The 13,465-nt window shown below is 32.7% G+C and overlaps 1 protein-coding gene across 1 annotated transcript; it reads left to right on the top strand.

Moving 5' to 3' along the window:
• The first annotated feature begins 5,346 nt into the window (after window positions 1-5,346).
• On the top strand, window positions 5,347-6,444 carry LOC141705670 (F-box/kelch-repeat protein At3g23880-like). Its single transcript, XM_074508561.1, has one exon. It carries the CDS (start codon window positions 5,347-5,349, stop codon window positions 6,442-6,444), a length of 1,098 nt encoding a protein of 365 aa, XP_074364662.1.
• The last annotated feature ends 7,021 nt before the right edge of the window (window positions 6,445-13,465 follow it).

A 13,465-nucleotide genomic window follows, 5' to 3' on the forward strand; every position in this document is an offset into this window, starting at 1 on the left:
GTTAACGTGAAAGATGTCTGGGAGTCTGGTGGTTTAACGTGAAGGTTGACAAATTTAGCGGGAAAAACAGCTTCAGTCTATGACAGATCAAGATGCATGTTTTGTTAAAACAACAAGGGCTTTGGGCGCCGGTGAACACGAAATCGGCTGCTTCTGGAAGCGATGCGATGACCAGTCTCAAAGAAAAGGCACACTCAACAATTATGTTGTGCCTTACAAATGATATTATTACTGAAATCGCGGAGAAAGATACCGCATCTCGTTTATAGCTGAAGCCCTTTATGGTTTATGCACAATTAGTTTAGCTTGATTTTTATGGTTGTTTCTATTATTAAAATCCTGTACGGTAAACATGATTACTCCACTGTTTATTTTTAATAGTTTAGCTTGATTTTTATTGCACGTGCTTTGACCATATAATTAAAATAATAATGTTCAAAATTTTCTTTTTCCGAATAAAAATATATAATTTAATTTTTTATTTACAATTTTTTTTTAAAAAATGATAATTTATATTATGCGGTCAATGCATTTGATATGTGTGTAAAAAATTAAGGGACAATTAAAATAAAACAGAGGTAATTTAGAAGGCATTAAAAATCTGGTCTCCTGATTGAATTATGGGACCTCTCCATTCATTATATCGCTTTACATGCGGTATTTCAATTCTAAAGTAATAGTTTAGTAACTCTAAAGATTAAATATAAATTCAAAATAGTATAAAGTAAGAGAGTTGATATTTGTAGTACTCACCTATACCATAATAATAATATCTCCGACAAATGGATGCAATTTAAAATAAAACTACAAGTAATTATATCAAACAATATAACAATAAGCATAACTTTACGAAGTATAATAAATAAAATTGAAATGATGTTAAGAAAGAAAAAAGATTTGAAGACAAAAAATTAAATTTAGAAAATGAAAAAATAAAATAATATAAGAATACACGTGTACATATTAGATAGATAAGTAGTCTACAAATACAATGAATATCTGAGTGGGCTAGGGTTTCTTATTGAGCAGGCAAAAGATGGAAAAAGAGATATATAGAAGAAGAAGAAACCCTAATACCATCTGGAAGGATTTTTTGCTATCTAATTAGGGTTGTTAATAATGGCTGTCCCTAATTTTTAGTTCAGATTTTATCATCAGAGCTCACATATCTGAATCAAGTAGCAACCCTCATTACACTAAACCATGGTCTCCTTCTAGGCAATGTACACACATTTTTTCAGCTTAAAATTAAGTTCTTGATCAATACAATCATATATGTAATGAGACGTTGAGCTTTACTATCTAAATAAGATCATCTACATCACAAGTTCTAACCGGAAGACTAGTCATCAATATCTCATGCTCGACCTGACGCACTTGAACTATAAGAAATATGAGATTTTCAGACTCCATAAAAAAGTTCGGCCGACAAGGAACAGACGACAATATTTACCGATAGAAAAAATCGATTGTAACTTTAAAGTAAATACTGAACCAATGATATATTTGGTCAGTATTTTCTAATTTCTAACTTATGATCGACAATCAAATTGAGTCCAATGCGTAGGTGACTTTAACATGGCATCCACGTCAAGTACAACAGACAGGTATTTTGACGGATTATTTATCATGTTACTATTTTATAAAATATGTTGTGATTGTAATTTAGAGTTTTTCATATTATATATTACATTGATCATGTTTTAATATATTCATTTAAAATTCTAGAAGATTTTGTTACCGTGAATGTAGAGATGTATTAGTGATGTTGATTGAATTTTTCGGTTAAAACGATTTTTTTGGTTAAATGAGAACTTTTCCGTTTAAAATAAGTATAACTAGTTGCTATAACAATATTAGTCATGGTAATGATATTGTTTAGGGCAATAATATTAGTGATATGATTGACTTTTACTGTTTAGTTTTATTTTTTGTATCACTTAATTTATTGGTTATTTGTGCTCTATATGTGTTAAGAATTAGAGCTCTAATTCGAGCCTAGCTGAGCCGGATATTTTATAAACGAGTTCGAGTTCAGGTATTTTTAAACGAGTCGAACCGCTCATTTAAATCTGTGTCCGAACTCAACTCGTTTAATAGACGAGTCGAGTTTACATGCGAGCTATACGAGCCGAGTTTAAACGAGTCAATTTAAGTTAACTCACGAGCTAAACACGTAAATACATAAAAATTAATAAAATGCAATTAAAATGCAATTTATAAATAAAAAAATAAAATTTAAAACTTAATTAAATGTAAAATTCTTGAACGAGTTCAAGTTCGAAGCAAACTAGATCGAGTTTTCGAGTTTCGAGCCAAATTCTAGTCAAGTTCTGTTATATTTTGCTCAAGCCGGTCCAAACTTAGTTAAACAAGTTCAAGCTCAAGGTTGCTCGCTAGTAACTCGACTCGAATAATAGTCTTACTAAGAATATACGTGTCCCATGCCCAATACTTGATCGGCCTATGTTACTCATTAAATCCGCCCATGTATAACCAACTGCTATTTTCATGAATTATTCGGTCCATTATTACTACAAAAAACAGGGCCTTTACCGACCGTCAAAATGGTAGTTATAATGCCAATATCGATCATTTATAGCAAATAACAACCGACTAAAGTCCTAGCCGTAAACGATGATCGAATTAATCCTAGTCGGTATTTACTTTTTTGGTCAAATTTTACTTTGTATGACTATGAATACTGCCACGTTGGCATGACTCGTGTCCGGACCTCCCATATGACTTGTCATGAGTCACCAGCTGACATGTCAATGCCAAGTATCAGCCCGGGGACGTTGACAGGTGGCCTAACACGTTAACAAAAAATGACAACTTCAACCTTGTGTTCCGACCGCTCGTTAGTCATTTTCCGGATTATTATGACTAATTTCTCGATGAGTATTTCGCTCGGTATAAGTAACGACCAACTTTATCGGGTCCGTGACTGCGTTTCAGAACGGCCAACTTGTACACATTTTTAAGAAGACGGTCATCTTTCGTATGAACATGATCGGTGTTTTTTGAATCCGATCGGTACTAGTTGTACAGAAATACGTACATTACCAACAGCAAACACAAGCAAACCATTTCAACAAACCTTTAATAGCAATAATCATTCAATACTTGAAAACTATATATACATTAAATAACCAAATGTTAAACCAACTACATTAGCTGGTTGTACTACGTTCAACAATCAATTCATCAAAGCAAGCAAACCAAATGTATACAAATTGGTTCAAACCAACAATCTAAACAAAAGAATAATAAATAATCAACTAAAAATTACAAATTAGCGCCACCATCTCCTTCGTGGCCATTGTTGCCATCATGCCCTTCCCGGACATGCTCCTCCTCTTCGCCCACTTTGGTGTTGGGTAGGTGTCATACCCGCCTTATTCAGCCCTCCATATAACCTACAATACATTTTGAGGTTAAAATACCGTAAAAATATACTATTAAAATTTAAATTGAGAAGTTTTAATATTTTACCTTATTTCCCTACCTCATACTTTTTGCAAATCGAGGTGAGTAAGGCCCAGACATAAGGGGTCTCCTCTCCAAGAAGGGCAGCTGAGAAGGCGGCGGCACCGCTGTCCACATTGTTATGCATATCAAGCGCGACATGGACAATGAAATTTACTCTCTCGTACGAGGATTCCTGGTTGTATATATATGGATGGATTTGCCGCTACATCTTCCATTTTATCCTGGACTATGTTGTAAAAAATACCATCCCGACATAACAGATCTGCATGTGGGTTGCTACGTCGAGCTCTATAATTCGCAGTAAGTCGGAGATGAGTGAGGACGCCGAATTTCTTGGAAAAATAGGCAGCTTTGGGATACCTTGTCATTTCCAGCGCAACTGCCTTGAGCTACCATTGGATGGGATGTTCAACCATCTCTCCCGGACTAACCTTTTTCTGCATCGTGCATTGTGCGGTTCTTTTTTCTATTCAATCTTACTCGACTAACCATTTTCTTCTCCCCAGGGGTGTGCACAAAACTCTCCAATTCATAATTACTCGTGTTTTTATGGAAATGTGACTATACGAAGATAGGTGGTGTCAAGATTTTAGGAAAAATTATTTGTTTGCCTAAAAATGAAGGGGTCTAGGTCTTAAATGCCCTGAATGGAGTAAAGCTCAAATATTAATGCATTTATGGAAGTTGATCATTTCGTCCCTCGAGTTAAAGCATAAAATTGTCATGATGGACATGAGAAGCTAGTATACAATTAATACCCAAAGTAATGTTAAAAAAAACATGTGAATTCTAGAAATGCTTTTGCAAATTATAGGCCAATGTAGCTTCTAGGTTTTCAAGACAGTAATTCCAAGTAATTTCAAAGGATTATCAAAGTGGAAGTTCGATACCCTCATTCTAAATATACTAAATAAGAAAAAAATTTTAAAATCATGTGGATATTTAAATATAATAAACAACATTTTATACATAACATTTGTATTATTAATTTAAAATTAAAATAATAATAAATTAATAAACTCAATTAGATGGCAACTGATCAAGAAATCCAGTTCCTACACCAAGATATCATCTTCATTATACTTTTATTATAATTAGATGGCAATTAGATGATTGAAATTTTCAAATAAGATGAGTTATAATTAAAGAGATGAAAATCGTTAATTATGTATATAATTGTGTTCATTTAGACTATATACTCAGATTACTAGTGAATTTGAGAAACACTTAAATAATTTTTATATTGTGAGCAAAATTTATCTAAAGTTAATTAGAGGAAAATTCTCTGAAGTGATTGAGATTTTATATACCGAAGTTGAATAAAATTACTGTAATAATTGAATTTACCGTCCTTATTTAAAAAATATCCTTAATTATGTATTCAAAAATGACTTAACTTATCTAAAGTAAATTTTAGGAATATTAGTTGTTAAACCATCACTAAATTTATTTATTTAGTAAGTTGAGTGAACTATATTGAATTTTTAAAAAATTTCAAATGTTAAAATGAGGGATTAAATTTAAAAATTATTTTTCTTATAAAATTATAAGCTTTTTGCACGGGTTGCCGAAGGAGTATAAGCTAGTTTAATAAAAATATAAATCAGAAAATAACCATAATAATTTGTTTTTAATTTGTTTATTTAATGTGTCAATATTTTCAATTAGGTGTTGCATTTTTTTTTTTTAAATTAAAAAGAACATCAAATAAACATGTATGAGGATTAGGGTTTTGTATTGTGCACAAGCAAGACATATAAATAGGAATAGCCGCCCCTCGATTTTATCAACATTGTTAATCCGCCGCAAAGCTCTCCATTTCTTCTGAGAAATATATCCAAGAAACTCAATTAGATGGACACTGATCAAGAAATCCAGTTCCTACACCAAGATATCATCTTCATAGTACTTTTATTGCTTCCAGTGGAGGATCTGTTGCGATCCAAGTTAGTTTGTAAGTCATGGTTGTCTATAATTTCTAGTCCTCGTTTTATCAAAGCTCACATCTCTAAATCACTTAATGACCCTCAATTTACTCATCATCGTTTCCTTGTTAGCTACTGGACGTCTATTGTTTCAGATGTTGAATTTAAAAGTTGTTCTTTAAATTTACTGCTTAATGGATCAGTTAGTGAAATTGACCATGTCATGGAGACCGTTAAGATTGACTATCCTGCTGAAATCGACTCTGTAGTAGGTTCTTGTAATGGTTTGATTTGTTTATTAGGGTCTGATAACTATTTATTCTTTTGGAACCCTTCCACTAGAAAAATAAGAAGACTGCCGAAAATTGATATTCCTCATAGTGTTCAGACGCACGGGTTTTGCTATGATGAATCAAATGATGAGTTTAAAGTATTTTATTTATCTAGTACTAATTGGAAACATAAGATATCCGTTTATAGCTCAAAAACTGATGCATGGAGATTTTGTGGAGATTTTATTGATGCTGCCCTGATTTATGGAGGGTACTTGGTAAATGGAGTTTTACACTGGGTTGTTTATCCGGCTTTCAATATCACTATCCAAAGTCCATTGCATATTGTTTCTCTTGATATAAAAAGGGAGACATATCGAGAAGTTATGCTGCCAAATTCTGGAGAAGGAACAGACAACTGGGAGATAGGTACTTTGGCTGATAGCCTTTACGCACTCTCTAATTGGTATGATGATGCCCGAACTGATTTATGGGTGATGAGAGAAAGTGATGCCGAAGTGTCTTGGATAAAATTGTTCACCATCTCAGATATGGATAGACCAACATGGTCCTTGTGTATCAAACCCATCTGCATAACTGTAAATGGTGACATAATGCTTCTTTCTGATTCAAAAATAGTACTCTACAACCCGAAGGCTAATAACCCGAAGGATCACACATTCAAGAATTTGACGAACATAACTTGGGAAAGTCTTAAACTGCATACCTATGTTAAGAGCTTAATTTCACCCTAGGTGAGAAAGAAGGTACATTCTATTATATATTTGCTAGTATTAGAATCGTTACTTGATTCTTCGTGATCTGTGTTGATGCTATTCTATACATTAATTAGTCATAGACACTAGATTTTTCATCAATTTTATTTTTCATTTTTATATGGTAGATCTCATTTCATTCTCTAACACTCCTTTTTTTTTGTCATTTCACTTTATAGTTTCTTTTCTTCATATCAGCTAGTTAATATTTTACTAAGTTTCGAGTTGTGTTTGCCTATTGTTGATCACAAAAGATATAAGAAATCTGTCAGAAGTACGCAGAGAACAAGAAATTTATGAGGTGCAAAGTGTTTAAATCACATTGTTTCTCTGTCAAACTCATTCAGCTGTTTCAACAGACAAATGATTTGCTTGAAACTGGATCTTCTGTTGCTACCAATATAGCAAGAGAAATCAAGTAATAAAGTTCTGTTGCCAAAGTTGTGTTGTATTTTATTGCTTCTTAATTGGTCCCTGCAGATCTAGTATTCCTGTAGAAATTCATGGATTTCTCTTACATTTTATGGAAATTCATTTACTTTCCAGTTTTTTGCTGAAGAGGGGCGAGCTGCATCTCACTATAGGACAGTTTAGGGGCTACCTGCAGCAAGGAGTTTTGATTTTAATGATAGAAGAAGTGCTGAGCTGCAGTGATTAATAATATTTCTTGTAATGTTATTTACACCAGCTGCTGTCCTTATTAGCATATTTATTATTGACTAAAATATCTGGATTTGTTGTTTTAAAATATTTTGGAGGCATGATTAATGTTTTGTAAGAATTTAGGTGAAATTATCTATATTGGTAATAACCTTGTTTGGGGTTTTGAATGCATAAGACTTAGAATTGGTTAATTACTTAATAACTTGGTTAATTACTTTATAACTAAATAGAAACATATTACTTAATTTGAGGTGGGGTGTGTGTCTATATATATATATTAGTTGTTAATATATTTTTAGCTAGATTAGCTAGATGATATACATTTGTTGAATTGGTGAATTTAGAGATGCCTACATATATGATAGGGGTATTATTACGAAATATTAATTGAAATATAAAAAGTATAATACTGTTAGAATTGTTTAAAGTTTGATTTTTACTTGAGTAAGTTTAATTTGAATTTAATGGAATATCTATGAAAATTTATGTTTGGAGCTGTCTACTTTCTAATTTGAAGAGTATATTCATGTACCTTTAGTATTTTATTTATATATTTATATTTTTTAATATACTTTATTACCAAAGATTTTTTGTATTGAAATAGTCGTAATTAGGCTATTATGACTGAAAATTTGCTTCTCTTTTACTCGAGTAGTAAGTTCAAAATTTCGTCACAAATTTATATTTTGTTATAAGTAAAAATAACAGGACCCACTTTAACAATATAATAATAAATTAATTTATGACGAAAGAGTATAAACCATCATAATGCCTAGGTCAGCTCAATTGTACTATATATCTTTTAATATTGGGTTTTTTTGTTTGATATATAATTATGGTTGAATTTAACATATTTTGTTGAGTTCTAAAGTCTATATCTCCTCTGAAGGTGTGTATGTGTATATATATAGTTCTTTCCAAAAAATTCCATCACCTCATCTTATTCCTTATTTTTTAGGAACAAGTCACATTTTAAGGATATATTTTCATATAAAATGAGTACTAAATTTAAGTATACATATGGTGGTAACTTTGGAAAAGCCTACGTATATTTGTTATTTAGGTAAGACTCATTTGACGAAGTTTCTTTTGAGCTGAACCTACTGAGTTGTGACTTATATGACAGAACCTTTAAGGTGCACTCATTAGGCTGAGTCTTTTTCAACTTAGCCTCAATGGACCGAGACTTCTAATCTAAAATTTATTGGCCGGGCCTCTTTAGATGATACTCATTAGATTGAGCCAACTTGCTTCTTCAACTTCTAATAAAACTATACAAATGCACTCATATCTTGATCACGCCCAAATCCATTACATCAGTCATGTTCAATCCATGGGCTTTCTACAAGTACATAGGCTTCTAACTCTACCATTCACAAAGAATAAAAGTGGCAAATGACTCCTTTAGCCTATAGGGTTTGAACAAGTTCCAATAAATTTTTGGAACTAGTTCGGGAAAAGACTTGAACAATTTATCAAGTGAGAATCAGAACTTTATTTGAAATAAAATTAGTCACTTTTGTTAAATTTCACGATTACCTTCGCGTCATCCATTTTTATGGCTACTTTACACAGGTTTATTGAAGCATGCTGAAAATCCTTCTGAAATATGTGTGGAAGAAACAACCCATGGGTTAATCTTTGAAAAATCCTTATCAAACAAATATTACTTGTTTTGCCTTTCACAAGCAAAGCTTTCTTCTAAGCAACATTATATTTTATTCACCCGTTTAACTTTTCCCATGATGTTTTGCTCTTCATGTCTATAAGTTATTTCTACAACTTATCATTATATTCAAGGTTTTTAAGGTTGCGTGTCTATCCTCTACCTTTATGTTTAGGTCGACACGTGAAGGAAAATGTGCCATTTATGTTTAGGTTAACCTATGAAAGGACCTCTAACCTTTAATCCATGATCAACACATATATAGGTCTTTCACCTTTCCGGTTTAAATTTTATATATTCTATGATGGTGGCTAATTCTCTTAGTACCTCTGAAATATAGTTCCATTTCACTAACCATTGATCTTGACCACACTTAGCATATATAAACTATATTACGGATATATCCTAGCTGGACATTTCTCTTGTTAGCACTTCCATAATTTAACTTTCGATGGAGGTTTAATGGTTGAACCTTGCTTTCAAACATTCAACAAATCGATACAGGATCATGTTCGATTTTTCTTGCATTATATGCTTACAAGCATCAATTAATCCGATTTAGTAGATATCTTTTTGAACTATACACACACATTATGAGATAGTCCGTATGCCTTAAAATTTCTTAAAACTTGACTTACGAATTTCTCATGTTTCGACTCTGAGACTGCCACGGGCCTTCATGAGTCGAATATATATCAATATACCATAAGTTCATGGTATTTTCTTAGTCCACAAAATATGTGTCAAGAGATTTATGTACGTGGCCAAAAACTCATTAGCCTCTACTTCACGTTAACAAGTGATGCAGTCAGTTATCTTGTCCTCCTGTTGTTATGAAAGTGTTGGAGAAATTTACTCCATATTTTATCAAATGATGTGATAGAATTCGGGTACAGGGTGTGATAGCATTTTTAAGCATTTTCTTTTGAGTATATCTCAAAGATTTGACAAATGGTCATGTCATTATTCCCATTAAATCCACTCAGCCTGTCAAATCGTGTGACATGCTCGTAGGGATCATCACCCTTACCATTATAATATGATATTTTTGGGATATTATGGCCAATTGCATAGATATAATTACAAATATACTTGAAAAAAAAGAGATTACATAGAATATTGAGCGGTCCTTCTATCAAGCATTAAGCGCTCCATATTGTTCCATTTTTTCCACAGCGAGAATGGCCAATTCATCCATTTGCTTCTCATAACGATATTCCTCACCTCGATCATTGTATCTTCTACCTTCCTCATGCCCTTGAACAACTCTTTTCATATGTTCAACATACTTTGATCATCGTCATCCTTTCGACCATCATCACAAGGTCAGGACCGATCTTGGGGAGGTGATCCTCTTCTGCCTCACCTATGGCTCTGATCCCATGAATTTTTCGTCTTTGTAGAGGTGACTTAGCCGGGGGAGTCCTTTTTGGAGGATACCTTTGAGATGGAGAGTCCCTCCACACTATCATTAACTTCAAACATTCTCGCTCTAGGGCATTTTCTAGTTTTGGATCGTCTAATGCCCTCATCCGTGCATAAATCTGATCGTTATTTTTTTGATGATCTTGAAGGTGATGACGTTGGCCACTGCACCTAAGAGTTCCATCATGCACCCAGTTGAACTCTTTTTCCAAATTCCCCCCCCCCCCTCAAGAATATTTCTTTTGCATGAAATTGTGAATTTTCATTATTTTGGCCGACTCATCACGTGTGGCGGTGTGGCACATGGACTCCTTGAGCCTATAAGGTATGAACAAGTTTGAATAAGTTTCCGAAACTATTTCGGGAAAAAACTTGAGCAATTCATCAAGTGAGAATAAAAAAAATTACTAGAAATAAAATTAGTCACTTTTGTTAAATTTCACAATTGACTTCGCATCATCCATTTTATGGCTATTTTATTCAGGTTAATTGAAGCATGCTGAAAATCCTTCTGAGTGTGGAAGAAGTAACCCATGAGGTAATGCATTCACCTTTTTAAAATTATGGCAAAGAATACGTGGTTTAATAGTTCTACCAAATTTATATATAATGGTTAGTAAAGTACACACTTCTTTTGAAAAAAAGTTATCATCCTTATTTTGATATTTTAGTACGAATATGAAGAAAACTAAATTTAAGGCCTAGCTCCCGAGTTTTTTAAAGGGAAGGAAGTAAGTGGTAAGCAGGTAAAGTACTTTCATCCCACTTTTGGAGTGAAAGTTTTGGAAGGAAAGTTTGTTAAATTTACATTCATTATCACTTGCTTTCGCTCCTTTTAAAAACTCGGGAGCACAAATATGAATGCAAGTGAAACTACTTTACTCACCTACCACTTGCTTTCCTTCCTAATTAAAACTCGGGAGTAAGGGGTAAGTGACATGGGTTTCACTCCTAAAAGTTTATCATCTAACTCTTGCTTAAAGCAAGAATTCATTCTTACAAAGTCGTATGATGTGGCCAATTTCAAAGGTGATAATCCTCTTTCATCTCTAAGATCAGGCCCAAATGGAAAATAGAATAGGTACAAAATTAGTTCCCCAAGTATTTACAAAATAACATGTGTCAGATTTTTATTGGCTAAATATAAATGGTCTCCTACATTCACACTAATAGCACCGATTAAATTATTTTATACTGCTCCATCACCTAAGTTATGTCATTTAGTAATAATTTTTTATAGTTTTTGTAACTCTAGCATTACTCATGTAAGAATACTTGCAAATCTGAGAAGAAAATGAAATTAACTTGAAAATAGTAATTGATAGGATGATGTGTGAAAATTGGTTTAAAAATATTAATAATGATAAATAGAAAGAAAATAATTTATTGAGATCGTATTTTAACATATTGTCATATATTATTAAATTTTAATTTACAAATAATTAATAAAATATACAAAATTCTAATTGGAAAAATAAATTATGAAATTTTGTCAAAATTGTTATAGATATAAATTGATAAAATTGAATAACCAAAACAAGACTTTTAAAAAATGCCTTTAAATTAGGGTTTTGGATTAGGGTTTTTATCACTGCATAAAAGTAGGACCGTCCTTCATCTAGACATCATTCCGCCACCAAACTACTTTCTGCTCCTTCAGACAATGATATCTAAGAAACCCTGACACCACCTCTTTCATGCCTTTAAATGTGTTTGGTTTGCTATTTTAACAGTTGAATTTTCACTACGCCATAAATGGGCTACTGTATGGCCACTTCGTCTATTTGCTGCTCATCACAATATTCATCACCTCGATCATCGTATCTTCTACCTTCCTCATGTCGTTGAACAACTATTTTCATATGTTCAACATTCTTTAACCGTCATCATCCTTTCGACCATCATCACAAGGTCGGGACCGGTTTCAGGGAGGTAATCTTCCTCTGCCTCATCTATGGCTCTGATCTTATGTATTTGTTATTTCTGTAAAGGTAGCTTACCCGGGGGAGTCCTTCTTTGAGGATACCTTTGAGATTGAGAGTCCATTTGCACTATCCTTCACTTCAAATTGAGATTGAGAGTTCTACGACATTTTCTAGTTTTTTCTCGTCTAATGCCCTCATCTACGCATATATCTCATCAATATCTTCTTGAAGATCTTGAGGGTGATGATGTTGGTCATTGCACCCAAGAGTTCTATCATGCACCTATTTGAAATATGATCATAAAAAATAGAATATTCTTTTATTTAATATCTAGTGGTTCTCATGTATTCATTTTAAAATCTAACGGTTCATATTATATTGGCTAACACTCATTTGGCTAAGCCTCCTTATGCTGAGCCTACTGAGTCTTGACTTATTGGGCTGAACTTTTAAGCTCATACTTATTATTTAGCTGAGCCTTTTTGAGCTTAGCCTTAATTGACCGAGACTCCTAATATGATATTTATTGACTGAACCTCTTTAGCTATACTCATTGGGTTGAGCAACATGCTTCAACATCTAAGATAAACTACACCGATGCACTTATATCTTCCTCACACCCAAATTGATTACGTCAGTAATGTCCAATCTATGAGCTTTCTACAAGTACACATGCCAATTTTAACTCTACCATTCACAAAAAATAAAAGTGTCACATGACTCCTTGAGCCTATAGGGTATGAACAAGTTTCAATAAGTTTTTGAAACTATTTAGAGAAAAAAACTTGAGCAATTTACTAAGTGAGAATCAGAAATTTATTTGAAATGAAATTAGTCACTTTTGTTAAATTTCGCAATTGCATTCGCATCATCCATCTTAAATAAGTGTGGAAGAAACAACCCATGAGGTAATGCAATTACCCTTTTAAAATTATGGCAAAGAATAAGTGGTTTAATAGCCCTTTACCTTTCTACCAAATTTATATGTAATGGTTAGTAAAGCACACACTTCTTTTGAAAAAAAAATTATCGTCCTTATATTGGTATTTTATTACGAATACGAATAAAATAAAATTTGAGTGACATGGGTTTCACTCGTAAAAGTTTATCATCTAACTCTTGCTTAAAGCAAGAATTCATTATTACAAAGTCGTCGGACATGGCCAATCTCAAAGGTGACAATCCTCTTTCATCTCTAAGATCATACTCAAATGAAAAATAGTATAGGTACAGAATTAGTTCCCAAAATATTTACAAAATGACAGTGTCAGATTTTTACTAGCTAAATGTAAATTATCCCTGCATTAATACTAATACAATC

Source organism: Apium graveolens, unplaced genomic scaffold (genome assembly GCF_009905375.1).
Source record: "Apium graveolens cultivar Ventura unplaced genomic scaffold, ASM990537v1 ctg9213, whole genome shotgun sequence".
Classification (NCBI taxonomy): Eukaryota; Viridiplantae; Streptophyta; class Magnoliopsida; order Apiales; family Apiaceae; genus Apium; species Apium graveolens.

What these genes read in the sequence shown, in the direction of transcription:
- LOC141705670 (XM_074508561.1), top strand. Translation starts at nt 5,347, where the DNA reads ATGGACACTGATCAAGAAATCCAGTTCCTACACCAAGATATCATCTTC.